General features: G+C 39.5%; 1 protein-coding gene across 4 annotated transcripts in view; it reads right to left on the reverse strand.

The window, feature by feature from the left end:
* Positions 1-5,923: 5,923 nt before the first annotated feature.
* Positions 5,924-16,704, reverse strand: part of tspoap1 (TSPO associated protein 1) — a 68,255-nt gene continuing 57,474 nt past the window's right edge. For 2 of the 4 annotated variants that reach the window (XM_078265599.1, XM_078265598.1), the window contains 6 exons: positions 15,911-16,079; positions 14,328-14,375; positions 12,959-13,080; positions 12,778-12,849; positions 10,817-10,924; positions 5,924-10,205 (listed from right to left, as the gene is read on the reverse strand). In XM_078265599.1, coding sequence (XP_078121725.1) covers positions 9,849-10,205; positions 10,817-10,924; positions 12,778-12,849; positions 12,959-13,080; positions 14,328-14,375; positions 15,911-16,079 — 876 coding nt within the window. In that variant the 3' untranslated portion in view covers positions 5,924-9,848. Of the gene's footprint in view, positions 10,206-10,521; positions 10,557-10,816; positions 10,925-12,777; positions 12,850-12,958; positions 13,081-14,327; positions 14,376-15,910; positions 16,080-16,704 lie in introns of all 4 variants that reach the window. The other 2 variants (XM_078265601.1, XM_078265600.1) reach the window with 2 other exon arrangements.

The following is a 16,704-nucleotide window of genomic DNA, read 5'->3' on the forward strand; positions in this document are numbered from 1 at the left end:
GCCAAAGGGAAAGTATTAGATCAGAAAATGAGGTGTTGACTCAAGGTTTATAGTGCCTCGGCTGCTTGGTGATCTGAAAGCAAGCTGAGGTTTCTTCAACTCAGTGTAGGATTGTGCTCTGTCTGACAGGGATAATGTGGAGATAGGGAAGTAGTTAACATGGGGGATGGACATTATCAACAGAAGGCCGCGCGCGCGCGCACACACACACACACACACACACACACACACACACACACACAAACACGCGTGTGTGTGAGTGTTTCATCAGGCTTACAAAACTACAGCTACAGGAGAGCAGCGTGTCCTATTTAAAGATTTCAACTTCTTTTTTAAGAAATGATGACATCTGCTTCACAGTGTTTGCAAAACAGGGAACACATCCAGTCCCTTAGTTTGTGATTGTTGGTTGAATTTGGTGCACGTCAGTGGTGGAAGAAGTGCTCAGTTCCTTATGTAAAAATGCGCCATTACAAATTATAGTCCTGCATTACATTCTAAAATGTCCCCTGTGACCGATATATTATGGTACATGACATTATTAGATTGTTAAGCAGCATTTTACTGTTGTAGCTGGTGGAGGTGGAGCTAGTTTGAACTACTTTATATACCGTTAATATACAGTAGTTCCGTCCAGTGGTTCCCAACCATGGGCTGATTGATGAAAATAAAGTTTTGCTTTTTTGTGTGAAATGGTGGGTAAGTTGACCTCTTTGGGCCTTGAATAGTTTTATATTTGGAGTCCATCAGTTCAGTACACGGAGCATGTTTTACTATCTTTACAGTAACATAACTTTTTTAGGTTATATCAGGTAGAGAAAAACTCCATTTTAATGTGTTAATGTGGGCCTTTCATCTCATTCATGTCTGTAGTGTAGACCATAACATATATATTTATTTTAAACTTTGAATTACTAATATTTTCAGGGATTTTCAGGCATTCATTGACTTTCAATGAAAAAATGCCCAAAACAAGTAGTACACTATTATAATATGATATATTTCCGCTGTGTTAATGTGGATAATAGTGAAACGATAACCTTTACAACCTTGAACTCAGTAAACTTTGTAAATGTTTCATTCATTCTTGTATTTTAGGTCGCTGGGAGCTTTATTCTTTGTTAAATTGACAAAATGTAGAGACAGACTCAAAGCCGAGACGGTGCTGAAAAGAAGGACGCCAATGCGTGTGGGGATAAGGACAGTTTAAAAGGTGCTAAACAAAGACCAAATAAATATGAACACATATACAGTTAATCAAAATAAGCCTGGGCTCCAGAGGGTTAAATGACACCATGTCAGAAGTTTAAAAGAGAAATGTCTCTTTGGTGGAACTGCTCATAGACATCTGAAAAGTGCAAGGAGCCCCAATTAGACACTATTTTATAAAAACAAATTTTTTTAAATGTTAAATCCAACTCTAAATCTGAAAAGTACCTATAGCTGTCAAATAAATGTATACATGCTATACACTCAAGTTAAGTACAAGTACCTTAAAATTTGACCTACAAGTACAGATCGTGAGTAAATCTACTTTCCACTGGTGCTCCGCAGAAGCCGGTTAAGAGCAGCTCAGAACTCTGTGGAAAGCTTGCAGGTCTGGGAGGGAAATAAGCTTCTGGGTGGCTCGGTCGGTGGTGTCGACACCGGCCACGGCCTAGGAGGGCGGGGAGGGGAAATGGCTGCCGGCCCAGATAAGGTCTATCAGGGCCCAGCTTTAGTGTACCCTTCACACGGGGAGTTAGGATCACTTCCCTACTGGCACATGCACAGACGCTAGTGGTCGTCTGCCAGATGAAGCAGCTGCAGCAGCAGCAGCACTTCAGCGGAGGCCGATGACTCAATAAGTTGAAGAGGGCAGGGATTAGTAAAATGCAGGGCAGGGGTCAGGAGATTTGGAGGGTTGAAGGCTAAAAAAAAAAGTGTGGCTTTTAAAGACACCATATGCTGGATATTCTCAACAAGTCTTCATTGTGAGTGACAGGTCTTATTTGTCAAGAGTGATTGAATATTAATAAACAGATGAATACCCAGAATCCTCATACAGTAGGCTTCTGTTTCGGGGCTTATTGAGAACCGTTTATCCATGCTGACATCATCTTTCCTGTCTTTTATTCTAAGTTTTCTATCATAACCGTGTCACCTTTTTTTAATGCCTTTTGTTGTGTAGTGGACACAAACGCATTCACATCCACTGCCCTCAAAAGTATTGATGTCACAATGACATCCACTCGTATTTCTCTCCGCCATTAACCTACATGAGCTCCCAGACGGGAACAGACGTCATGGCAATAAAGTTATAGAAGACTTAACCATGTCACAGTTTTCTAAACACACCCATGTTGGTTCAAATCCTCAATGGGAAGAAAAAAAAACGGTGTGAGAACGCATCTCAACCCTGCACACCCGGAGCTTGAATCCAGTGGTGGAAAGTAAACTACTACTAGTGCTAAAACTAGTACTTTTACGCAAGTATTGTGCTCGAGTTTAATTTTGAGATGCTTGTATTTCCATTTTATGCTACGTTATACTTCTATTCCAAAACAATTCAGAGGAAAAATATTGCCCGTTTTTACTCTACTACATTTACTTGACAGCTAAAGTTACAAGTTACTTCAAGTTACACAAAATATATGATACGCTTATGAAATATAACACATTACATCACATACAAAAGCATCAGATGTTCTACCAAACAGTGATTTCCCCTCTAAACTTCTGTCTATGACCGTTTGGACCGAGCTTTATGTTGGGATCCACTGGACTAAACTACCTAATTCTATATAAAGAATTAAAAAATAGCTCCCCCTCAACTAGCTACAACAGTAAAATGCTACGTACACATTTATGCAACAGTATTAACAAGATAATAATGCCATATGTAACAATATATCAATTACAGTGATAAAACAAGTACTTATACGTTGACATTTAAGTAGGCTTTTGAATGCAGGACTTTTGATTGGGATGGGAGTATTATTACAAACAGTAGTTGTATTGGTACTTTTACTAAAGTAAATGATCAGAGTACTTCTGCCACCACTGCTTAAATCCATGTTACAACTATACATAATGGATCCCAAACATGGTTCTCTTAAAGGTTACATTATTACGCTGAAACAGGGCTTATTAGACCTGACTTCAAAAGCCTATGAAGGGAAGAATAACAAAGATAAAGAGCTGCTGTGCCATCCTAACACTTCACTTTGAGTATATACTGTATGAGCCGCCTCTTTGAAATACAAAAAGAGTTAGTTGGAGCTTATAGAATAAACCAAAGTGTTGTGTAATACGGTTTTTAACCAGCCAGTCTGTCACAGTGCACACAGGCGGGGCCATGCATTACTACTGGTGCTACTTCAGAGAGGTTTTTTGTTATGGTGACCTAGATAAGACTGCAAACTACCAGACAAATAGTCTTTACCTCAAGAGAGAAAAGTTAGTGCATTTAGTTTTTAAGGGTTGTAAAAATCTACATTTTTACTGTAGAGTACAGAACCCCCTCCCCAGGTTATCATTATGAGAAACCCCACAGCTACAGCTGGAATGAATGTACATTTACAAGGAACTGAAACTTGCACCCTTTCACTTTTGAAAACCAACAGAAAGGTAACGGTAATCATAGTGACGAACAGGTCTCTCAACAAGCGAACAAGTCATCTTTAAACAAAAGAATTCCCGGAAAAAAAACGGCTGCAGTTGACTTTCATATTAAAGGATAGGGTCATATTTATACAAGTCCGTCATAAAACTATTCTCACATGCCCACATACAGGAAGAACAATCGCAGCAACCAGTAACCCTTCAATGTACACATGAGCATGTGAGTATTGCATGAGGATACACTTGAAAAAATGTGAACCTTTCCTCTAATTATATATTTGTGTTTCACAACTGATCTCGGTTCATGTAGTTTAATTCTGAACAAAGTTTTAAAAAAAGAGGCTTTTTTACAGGCCGAATGCCGCTGCTCATTCAGTAGCTTCTATCGCTTTCACGCCATCTGAGCTTCAGTCAAAGAGAACCAAAGTGTAACTATATACTCGGGAGAGTAAATCAGATTACCAGTGACACCATCATCTCGCAGGAACCGTTTTACTCAGCAGGTACCTGACGTGACCAAACCTTTGTCGTCTGAGCAGGAAGTCATGTCCATGCTCATGTCTACTTCATATTATATGTACATCACTGCACGTATAACACACACAAGTTATGAAAGTTAATAAAATGAACTTAATGTGAATTATAACACTGTAAATTGGTCCCAGTCACAGTGTGTGTAATGGGCTTATTACCCAACTTCACATTGCACTGTGCTGTGGACAAAACTGCACAAAGCTACAGAGCGTCTACTTGAGTGTAAATGACATCATTGCTTGCATCACACCCGTGCAGACGTGGTCAAGTGTGCCTTGGCTTTAAAAAGATTTGATTTGAAGTTGATAAAGAACGATTCAATTATTAAAAAGGAAATCTGGGATGTTCTAGTTTGTACTTAAGACAAAAAAAAAGATAAGAAAATCTCAAATGTTGAGGGTATTTGTATTTAGTTTGTAGATGTGATCGAGAAGTGATCGTTGTAGTTGCTGTCAGCGGTTTTTTTTAAAAACGCCTGCAGAAGGCGGGGAGTTAAAACGGAAGAAAAGAAAGGAGCTGTGACTGTTAGACCTCTTCCTGTGGTTACACCATCACGTGGTTGTGGAGGGTTCAAAAGGAGACGACTCCTTCTTCTTCTTCTTCATCCACTCCTTGGACAGACAGAAGACACCTGTGAGGCTGCCGGTCAATCCTGACTTAAAACGAGAGAAAAGAAAATGAAGGTTGAGGTAAAGTATGATGGACGAGGTTGTCTATTTAAATGCCAGAATTATTCGTGTCGACGTGGTAAAAATGCGTTTTATCGGTCAGATGATGACAGCTGAGCCAGTGTTACAGCTTTTACTTCATTAACTCTGCATTTCCTTTCCCGTCTGGTGTGAGTGACCTCTATTCAGAAGTCCATTTGGAATTTGGATTAAAAAAACATTATTGTATATATTATATATTGTACTGTAGTATTATTTATTTGTGTTTAACGTGTCTACCGGATCTTTGCATTCGTTCCAATTTGTTTCTGATTTGATAAACGGATGTAATTATTTACCAAGACTTTTTGAATATACCAAGTGATCCGTTTCTCAGACAGAAAAGCTTACTCATGTAGCCAAAATGGCTTCCTCAAGATAGCACTTCCTCTGGCAAGCGCTTTAGTTCTGACTTTTGCCTCAAACGCTGCATTGAGGCGCAGTTTGAGGCGCAGTTTGAGGCACATGGGTGGGGTCTTTTGGATGTTTTTTTTTTTTGTCTTGTACAAAAGTGCTAACAGGCCTCACTTAGATTTGAACGAGCTACCTGGAAAACTATGCATGCAAATATCTCAAGACAAAATCAGGAAGTGTGCATTTTCTGGTCTGACATTAAAGTGAGTGCTGTTTGAGCGTTGAGCTGAGAGGTTTCAGTTTGGTGTAAAAGTGTGTGTCTGGGCGGGGGTTGGTGCGCGCGTGCGTGCGTGCGTGCGTGCGTGCGTGCGCGTGCGTGCGTGCGTGCGTGTGTGTGTATGTGTGTGTGTGTGCATGCGTGCCGGCAGCTGCTGACGCGAGAGCAGGTGCAGAAGAAGAGAGAAGTGGGAGAAGACAGAAGACAAGCAGTGGATGTACAGTGCAGTCATCCATAAAGTAGAAAGCACTACTAAACTCTTTGCCACAGTGTAGTGTTTCCTACTTTATGGATGAGTGTACTGTTGGCTTCAGGGAGAGGAGAGGCCCCGTGTGGAGCCCGCACAGGAAGTCAGAAAAGAGGAAGCTGCTTTGTCTCACAAAGCCACGCATTGCCCAGAGTGTTGTCCCAGTCAGTTCACATGGGCGGTGTGTGGTGCTGAGCAAAGCTCGCAACTCTTTCCTCCATTTTATAATTCATCTGTTTCAACTGTCCTGGAAAAAAAGGGAGATCATCATGTACATTATGATGTATGATCTGTGTGATATGCAATAAAGATTAAAAAATGAAAAAGTACCTTGTGTTAATTTCTGTTTCCCAGGAACACCACATGCATTACAGACTCAAGTGTTTTCTGTGAAAATATACATTCTTTATTCCTGTAAAAAGATCCATATTGAAACAAACCATCACAATTTAAAGTCAACGAGTCCTCTGTGTACTACATCCAACTTACTGTTGCTCCATCGACAATGCCTGGACATGCAAACAAAAAAAAAAACCCAAATAATCTGAAAAACATTATTAACAAAACATATTTACAGACGAGCTTCCAAAAGGGTAATAAAAACATTGAGATATATATATATATATATATATATATATATATATATATATATATATATATAAAAAAAAAAGGTAAATCTTCCACTTTTCAAACAATGAATGCAGGACAGGGAAGACCAAAAAAAAAAGAAAAAGAAAATTGTTTCCTTCGCTGTATGAAAATATACCACAAGTCCCAACAATGTTCATTATATACAGACAGCTCCTACAGCTTTTTTCCACTGCATTGACAATCTACAACTCAAATATTGTAGACAAGTCTGCCTATAAAAACATAAATATGACAGTCACATAAATAAGGCCGAACATGGGTATAACATTGGTATGCATGCAGTCATTAAACATCCTGTAAACAAACATATTAAGACTAAACAAGGTCTTCTTGTAAGGCTAAATATGATCAACTGAGCTAAAATACTACCTATTTGGGCCTAGGTCCTATTCAGTCAACAGCAGAGCCGTCTACTCACTACACAGCAGGTAGAGGAATACTTGTGCATTAAAGGCCGTCAAATACAAGATCAGTACAAATATTCGCTGTACATTTCGGCAACTTTTGAGCATCCAACCCCCTTTTAAAAAACAAAAAATAAATAAAACATACAGCACAGCCTCGGTCTTGCCTCTATCCCGGCTATTACACATCTAAAGTGTCTTTGTCGATCCGCCCTCCCTTTTATTCTTGGCATCGTCATGCTCCCTTTATGTAACAATGATAAACGATTTAAAACATTCATGAGATTAAAGAAAAAAACAATTGCCTCCAACTTGTGTCATCAGGTGTGACTCCATCAACACCGTGAGTGAGATCAGGTGTGATGTTCAAAACAAATCTCCGCGCTTCAACCTAGACTAGCCTGCTGAATAACCCCCATGCTGCCCGATGCTTGGTCTCTCGGATCTATGGTAACAGACAAAGCACCTAAGATTTTGGCATGTTCTGCAGTTTTTGACAGCCAGAGCCAACAGGTGGCTCAGCATTAGTAAGAAACTACAAGATAAACCTGAGAAGTTACCTAACAGCCCTGTGTCGCGCAGATCAAAGATCCAATCAGACGGATTGACCGATCACTAAATGTGTTGTGACTAATAAGCTCAATACTAAGGCCTGGTCCACATACTCACACCAAAACTGAATACTTGTACTACATCTTAAAGTAAGTAAAGCTATCACAAACCATTAGAAGATAAAGAATGGTTCTATTTTTGTTCTAGTATTGCAGTACACAATACGTTATATTGCTAAAGTGGCATTATTTAGTTTCAACCAGTCTACAGTTGTATGATGCAAGTGTGTGGATACAAAAAACTAATCACCGCTACACTGCATGGGCTGATAGACACTGTTTAGCCTGTCTGACCCAATATTCACACACCACAAGTTCAACTTCATTATACTCAAACATGGAGGCAAATAAAAAGATACATGAAAAACGTATTGCAAAGCCTATCACAGTACAACAGTGCCACAAACCACAACCAGTGCCATGAATGAAAACTCTTCACTTTAACACAATTCTTGTTCCTACATGCTACGGTCAAATCACAAAAAATCCAAAAGGGTTATATACTGTAGGCTATCAATGTATGCAGCACTGAGGACACTGCTTCACTCCAATCTGAATATTAAACTAGAATATTTTCAGCTTTGTGATTTTGGTGTATTAATTAGCTAGAGCTGCAACAACTGGTCGATTAATCAATTAGTCCAAAGGGTTTCAAACTGTTCATTTGGAAATCATAGAAAAATGAACTCCAGAATTTGCCTGAGGATCATCATGTTTCTAAGTTTACTTCATTATCAAAGTAGTCCTGTGACAGTTGTCTGTACACTGCAAACAGGAAGTGCTAATAGATAAATCGGCATACTTTTAATGGTGCCAATTTGCCAAAATGGAAACAAATATAGGCTAAAAATGAGGGCTCATGTTGTAGCCCAACTCCATAGCAACATTATACTTCATGTTTACATCCCCTAAAGCCCAGATTTCTTTCTATTCTATTTTTCTAAATTTCTATTTATTTTACTTACTTCAAGTTGCCCAATAGATTTTTTTCAATATTTCTTTGACAGTATTAAGGCTCAGAATGTCCCATCAGGGGCATTAGTGTCGGATTTGACTGGGGGAGGGACTGCCAGACTTTAATAACATCTATATTAGTCAATCAAGAGAAAACTGATTAGCAACTATGTCAATAACCGATTAATCATTTCAGCAAAAACACCAAATGGTTGATGGATTTTAGGTTCTCAAATGTGAGAATAAGCTTTTTTTCCTCAATATATTTGAGTTTTGAACAGTTGGTGTGAAGAAACAAGACATTTTATGACATTACCTTAGGCTTTAGGAAACTATAATGGGCGTTTATCTGCTTTCTTGATGTTGTACCGGCCAAACAATAAATGGATAATGATTTAATAATATTAGTTTCAGCCATATCAGTTAAAAGAGCAGTCTGTTTATCTCCAGATACTACATCATTTTTGCACACTCTCTCTCATACTCACACAGACAGAAAATATGTAGTATGCAACCTTTAGGCCAGTTGTGACTGTTGTCACAAACATCCAGAGTTCCTGTGTTAATGTCTGAGAAAGGCATCTGTTTTCAGTCTCACCAGTGGACTGGGCAGCTTCATCCACACACGCGCACGTACACGTACACACACACACACACACACACACACACACACGCACACACGAAGGGCAACCCTTCATATTCTTTACCTTCAATAAATAGTCTTGACTGTTAACCTCAAACCCCATAACTAATTTGATCTAAACTACACGTATCAAAGTGGATCATTGCTGTCTCCGACAGCTCTAAATGACTAACCTCCTGCCCAGATGTCACTTCATGCAATGTGCTGATGGTTAGGGCAAGATTAATACAAATAAATAACATGTTCTGTACAAAGTACTGTATACATTATCTTAAAGACAAGAAACACGTGAGGGACAAGCGGACAGATATTTAAAATACATCCGTTCAGGATGGATAGTGCATTCTTTATAGTGACACAGAGGAAGATATAGACTGCTGCTTCTGTTCGTTCGCTTCAAATAAATAAAGTGGCACCAGTACATGAACATTAAAGCTAATATTTAATTAGCTGTGTCTGAGCTGGGCTGAAGTCTGGTCTGCTGTTCAATACCGTTCTGTATCAGATTGTTGAAACCGATCCATTGAGAGACAACTGAGTGTTTGTATATCAAGCGTTAACGCCTCTATTGAGTTGAACATTTGCAAATGCTTAGATAGTTAGGTAGTATTTAGAGAATATATTTGTGTGCTTGCACACTTCAACATGCACTTCTACATGCTCGTACAATGCTGTAAGCGGTGTGTTGATGTACTCTAAATGTAACAGCTGCTAGCAGTGCTCTAAGGCAAATGTATAATTAATGATGGTTAAAGCATCGTTATTAGATCTGATAGCCACTAACCGCACCGACTGAGACTAACAATGAAGATAGAAAAAAGTGCCTCAATGTGATGCAAGTATTCCGAGTCAGATGTCCTGACTCATTCTTTCTTGCTGGATCCCAGCTTTTTGAACAGCCTCTTGCCTTTGGAGAAAAATCCTTTCTTCTTCTTGCCTCGTGCAGAGCAGTCCGTCTGTGTCGGGCTGTCTGCTGGAAGGGGGGCTGGAGGGGAGCAGCAGGCCTCCACTGCTGCTGGACCTGGACCTGGAGCAGGTTCCAGGTCTGACGTGAGACTTGCAGTGGGTGTCAGTTTGGGTCGCAGGTCTGTACGCTCCGTTGGGTCAGGGACAGGAGGTTCTGTTTGGGGCTGCAAAGCCTCTTCTAGGGTTGAGGGCCCAGGTTGTTGTTGTTGTTGTTGTTGTTGTTGTTGTTGCGCTGTAGAAGACGTCCAGGTACCCTTCAGGAAGAGAGTAAGACTTTTAGAGTGAGCAAGCCAAATATATTAAACAATATCTTGAACTTAGTTATGCTTAAAATGATAATACCAAAGGGAAACACAAGGATAGGACAAACACAAAGGAGGAGGCAGTGGATCTGAAGTCTCAACTCTTTGACACGTGTTTTGATAAACTAAAACCGTCGGTAGGTGCAGGATCCCACGCAAATGAGCAGTGTAGAACTAAGGTAGAGGCGGAGGGATAGGACATAAACAGAGAGTGAACAGGAGACACTAGTGGTGATCACTGAGCTTCTATAGTCCTAAGAACACTTACGATCAAGTCTCAAAGTGTACACTTCGTTTCTGCTTCTGCAAAAGGCCATGCAGGAAACAGTGGGGCAAAAGAAATGCGACAGGGCAGAATTAAAGAAACAGAACAGAAAATAACAGCAACCAGATGTTGGAAACGTATGAACAAATATAATAAGTAAAAAAAAAACAACATTTTGATGTCAGTGATTTGTAAAAAAACAAACAAAATGACACATAATTTATGCCTGCAGGCCAGGAAGTCGCCTACAGTTCCGTATACAGTGATGCATGCTGGACAGACAGAAATGCTAAGCCACCTGGGATTCTTTCTTGGCTTCTGGTGCTGACTGGGCAGAGGGAGCGTCCTCTGGTACGGCCTGCAGGAAGTTGGAGGGCACCAAGCCGCTGTGTCCATTCAAGTCTCCCTGGAAGAGGAACACAACATCAAGACATGAGGATGCTTTTTAACAACAAGGCTATAATTCAACTAGTACAAGTCCATACTCTGCCATGTCTTATTAGTCAATCAAATCGATTAATCATTTAGGTAATTTTTCTAGCTGAAATGCCAAATATATGACTTAGGTTATTAAATGTAAGAATTTGCTGTACTTGGTCTTACATTATGAAATTTTTCAGATTTTTGACTGTTGATCGGACAAAGCAAGACTATTGAAGATGTTACATTTGGCTATAGGAATTAATGATGGACCAAACCATAAATCGATGGCGCTAAATAATTGTTAATATACTGCTACTATTGTTATCATTGTATTTTCATATGCGATATCAAAGTATTTTTTCAATTTCTATTATACATAAATATACGCCATAATAGTGTATTATTACTGTATAGTATGTGTATATTACATACAGTATACTGCACATATATTATATATATCACTTAACTTTCTATACAATATGTATGTTGTATTTATTATTTATTATAATACAAGTACTGTAATGTAGATATTGTAAATAGTCGTATATGTCTTATTTTATTTATTTCATTCAAATAGTCAGGATCAATGAAGTCTCGTCTTAAGTAGATTTGTTTGCTGGTAAAACTCCTCTTGCACACAGTATGCTGGTTGGTAGGTTTGTAGGTTTGACCATGTTCTTTTGTGTGGAATAAATGCAAGAACTGCATAGTAAGCAAGAGCCACCACACTATTTCAGGAAGTACAGTGCAGAAATATTCTATCACTAAAGTGTAGCAATAAACAGACCACTCTTAATTTTAAACAGCGGTGGAAGAAGTATCCAGATCCTTTACTTAAGTAAAGTACTAATATCACACTGTAAAAATACTCTGTTCCAAGTAAAAGTCCTGAATTGAAAATGTTACTGTAAAGTAAGTATCATCAGAAAAAGTACTCAATGTAGAGAAATCCTCACATTTTAGAAACTGGAAACGATCAAACCAGTTCTGTCAATCAACTAAGTGATTAATCAGCTAATCATTTCAGCTGGACTTGTAGGCCATTATTGTTGGGTAATTTCATTTATAATAAAGCATCATATTTTATAAACTACATGTGTTTTGTGTGCCAAAATCCTAATCTGTAAAGTAACTAGTAACTAAAGCTGTCAGAGTAAAAAGTACAATATTTCTCTCTGAGATGTAGTGGAGTAGAAGTAGGAAGTGGCATGAAAAGAAAAGAAAAGACTCAAGTAAAGTACAAGTACCTCAAATGTGTACTTAAAGTGCTCATATTATGCTCATTTTCAGGTTCATAATTGTATTTAGAGGTTGTACCAAAATAGGTTTACATGGTTTAATTTTCAGAAAACACCATATTTTTGTTGTACTGCACATTGCTGCAGCTCCTCTTTTCACCCTGTGTGTTGAGCTCTCTGTTTTAGCTACAGAGTGAGGCATCTCACTTCTGTTCCAGCTTTGTTGGCAGTCGCACATGCGCAGTAAGTACTGCTAGCTAGTCAGTTGCAGAGTACGAGGGCATGCCACGCTAGCAGCTAGGCGAGCATTATAACGTGTGTTACAAAGTGACGCACGTTTGTCTCTGAAGTAAAGGCTGGACTACAACAGAGCTGTTTGTGAACAGTGTTTTCTATTGGAGATGGTAAGTCCCTTTGGGGTGGACTTTGGGCTTTTTCACTTTGTAAACCTATAATGTGCACAAAAAAGATATATAACACAATAAAGGAAAGGGAAAAAGCCCAAAAGCATAATATGAGCACTTTAAGTACAGTACTTGAGTAAATGTACTTAGTTTCATTCCACCACAGATTCTAGAGTCATGTTATTAACACTTACGTAGAAGAAGCCATCTTCGTCCATGTCACCAAACACATGTATGATGTCTCCTGCACTGAAGGTCAGCTCAGCCTGAACAGAGTCAGAAAAAACGAGAGAGATGATGAGCAAAAACTACAACCACACATATAGTGCCTTGTCTTGGGGGAAAAAAGAGATAATTTGCACGTGTAAGTCTGACCTCTATGTCAGTGTTGGGGGAGCTCTCTCGTGGATCATAATCAAAGATGGCGACCATCCTGCGGGCTCCTGGGGCTGGGTTTCCCACAGCTGCAGCAGCAGCAGCAGCAGTCTGGCTGGGATCTGTCAGTCAAACACAGTAGTCTTTCATCCTGATAATTAGAGCAGTAACAAGTCTCTCCAATTCCAATCAGCATGCAGCTCATCGTGTGTGCATGTCCGACTCACTCAGCGTCATGCTAAGCTGAGGAAAAGTTACACTACCGCACTCAAACACATGGAAATAAAAAGATTAGCAGTCAGTGTTTCATTAAAAAGCTCGTAGCAGCTTGAGCTGTAAAAATGAAGACAACTTAAATGATGCGATGATTAAATGATGCCACTTGAACTGTGAAATGAAAAGAGGAGTTAGGAGAAGGGACTGCTTGACATTTAGAACTGGGGGTTAATGAAGAGGACATTAGATTTAGTACTTTTAATTATTCTAGGTGGCGTCTGAAATGGCATTCTCTGCACTACATACTCAATATGTATACCATCGTTCAACATACTTGTGTGTAAACAAACAGCAGTGTGTATCTTTTCGGACGCACTATGCTGTAATTTTCAATGTCACGTCCTGAGAGCCTCCTTGCCGTTGGAGACGCGTAACCATGGTAACCCCTGCCGACCTCAGCTTTAGCGGCATTGCCAAATAATGCTTTAATTACTGAAAAAGGTAAACAACTACACCAACAGTTGCAGGTGACAAAATCACAGCGTTTTATGCGTAGAAATGTAAATTAAAGCGTTGTTGACGTTACACAGCTGCCTTGGCTGCTGTCCGTTTCAAACCTTGTCGTTACTACCACATTGCATTGTGGGATACTTATGCCGGGGTAGTGTCGTGTTTGCATGCTGTAATATTTCACTGGAAATAGTATGTAATTCACCTACTACTGGTTTCATAATAAGATTCTAAAACATCTCAAATACTGTTTTAGCCTACTAAATAACATGTTAGTATGGAATTTCAGACACAACCCTACTCTCAGAAATGTCTTTCTATTGTTTTTCATTTTATTTTCATCCCAAGGTTTTTAAAAACATTATTTTCTTTATTTAAGCTCTTTCAAAAAAGGTAAACATCTTCAGTATACCTCCAACTAATCAAACAGTCCCTAGTAAGGATGAATGAAGGCGAGCCCTGGTGTTATCAGCAGCTAAAATAAAGTCCAACCATTTAAAGAAAAAGGTCACACAATGGCACGTTAATGCATAAAATAGCAAGTAAACCCATGCTGTCCTCCAGTGGACGTTGAGACGGTCGTCTGATCATGCAGGTGAAAACAGAGCGAGGCAGAGGAGGAGTCAAAGTGCTAACTACGAACCTTGGCTGGAGGAGTCTACGCTCTCCTCCCAGAGTGTCGCAGACTCCACTGGAAGAGATGAGGAACGGGGGGAAAGAAGCATGAGCACAATCCCGGAATGATACGAGACCTCAAAGGCCAAAGAGTAATCCAGTTTGAAGTCAAAGTCTGTCTCGTTTCATCACACAAAGTCACAGATGGTGATCAGACGGGATGGATGTTTCAACAAAGTGAACTTTAGGGGCGATCATGTAATGCAGTTGTGACATGGGAGCAGAATACTGGACTTTTATCTTTAATCAATCAGTAGGCAACATACTGCCACATTCTGCTGCTATCTCTGCAATGTATTACATGTATATCCAATGAAAAGCTGACAGGACTGACTCAGTTCTTTAACACTTGTGAAGGTATTATTGAGAAAAATCTTAGAAAAGTTAACCTGTGGATGGATGAAGTCACTCTGAAGAGCCTATATACGCACTAAGAAAGAAAAGTGTTACTAGGCCCTAATAACAGAATTTGAAACTACTGTAGAGAGTATTTATAGTGGTACTATGTCTTCCAGACTGCTGGGAAGCTGTCTGATTTCATTACTACAGTAGCTGACCTAAAAAAAATTATGCTGAGTGAAAAAGCAGCAACTGAAAGAGCAAAGCTAAAGTGAAAGAGACAAAAAGGAGAAGCAAACCAGAGAAGAGATTAAAGGAGGGAGGTGGGAAGCCGCAATCTGCAGCGAGACACACCTTTCTTGGATCGTCTCGGTTTCGGCGGTGGAACAGGACGACGTGGAAGCTGTGCGTGTGTGCGAGTGCCTTTATGGAGTTTTAGAAAGGAAAACCAAAAAAAAAAAATTGAAACCAAAAAGAAACACAGAGGTGTAATTGTTGAGAGAAGCAGACCAGACAAAGTAGACAATGAAAAGCCAGTGAAGAGCAATTTAAAAAAAATGACAACCAGTGAGCAGCAGACACGGCAGTGAGAACAAGTGGAAGTGAAAAGGTTAAACCATCTGCAAATACCGCTCTGGGTAGAAAGCAGGAAACAGAAGCAAAGTGTTAGCTCGATTGTGCTGCATGGCTCGCTACAACTTGCCACAGGCAAACACTTTGACTTAGGTTTATGTAATTCTCACGACACCTGCGTGAAAACGCAGTCATTGACTGAGAATAGATAGTTATGATTTCCTTAATAGCAACACAGTGAACAAGAAGCCATAAAAACATACAAAGTGTTGCCACGGGTAAAGTTTGGGGTCCATTTTAATTTAGTTCAAATGAAATCTGATCTGATGAGCGCTTTCTTTGTGCTTCCTGCTGAGTGAAAATGCCAAAGGGAGCTTTTACATCGCCCCCTCTCATCTTGAAAACAGCGTTTGTTTTTTCTCCAATTAATCACAGACAAAAATAGACTAGGGAAATAAAATATATTTAATAAACGGATATTTAAGGTCTGGATTCTGAAACACTTGTGCTGCTATTTTCACTTACCACTTAAACATGAACAGCGGTGATATTATGAGTAAAACATTTGTATACCTACGGTAAAGGATGTCCAAATGTACTCATTTCATTCGACAGCACACAGCAGACATTTTGACCTACCTATCTTCTCCATGGAGGCCGCTGTGGACAAGAAGCCCTGCTGCAGTAGCTGCTGCCGGGTCTCCTCATCCTCCACCTGGATCTCAGACACCATGTTACATGGAACATAGCCCAGGCGCCCGGCAGACTCGCCTCGGTAGAACCCATCTGCGTCTTTATCTCCGTACACCTGGGCAGAGGAGTGTAAACATGCATCTATTGAAATGGAACACACACCTGTAATATTGCTGCGCTAATATATTTAAATATGTATTCTAGAGCTGCAAAGATTGATCGATTAATTGGTTAGTTGTCAACTATTAAATTAATCGCCAACTATTTTGATAATCGATTAATCGGTTTAAGTCATTTTTTATGAAAAGAAATAAATGAAAATGATCTGATTCCAGTTCCTAAAAAGTGAATATTTTCATTTTTTTCACTCCTCTGTGACAGTAGACTGAATATCTTTGAGTTTTGGACAAAACAAAACATTTGAGGACGTCATCTTGGTCTTTGGGAAACACCGATTGACATTTTTCATTATTTTCTGACATTTTATAGACCACGCAACTAATCGTTTGATGGAGAAAATAATCGACAGATTAATCGACTATGAAAAAGAATCGTTAGTTGCAGCCCGGATATATTCAATTAATAGTTTTTGGGCTTTCAAACAAAGATTCAAAAACGTTGCTAAATGACTCATGAGAGGACCATGATATACAGTGTGCATGTTCACCCTTGCGCTGTAGCAGTCCTGTTAATGTGAGCTTATCGAGGGACGCTTTGAATGAAAAACATGCATGATTGTC

Source organism: Sander vitreus, chromosome 13 (genome assembly GCF_031162955.1).
Source record: "Sander vitreus isolate 19-12246 chromosome 13, sanVit1, whole genome shotgun sequence".
Classification (NCBI taxonomy): domain Eukaryota; kingdom Metazoa; phylum Chordata; class Actinopteri; order Perciformes; family Percidae; genus Sander; species Sander vitreus.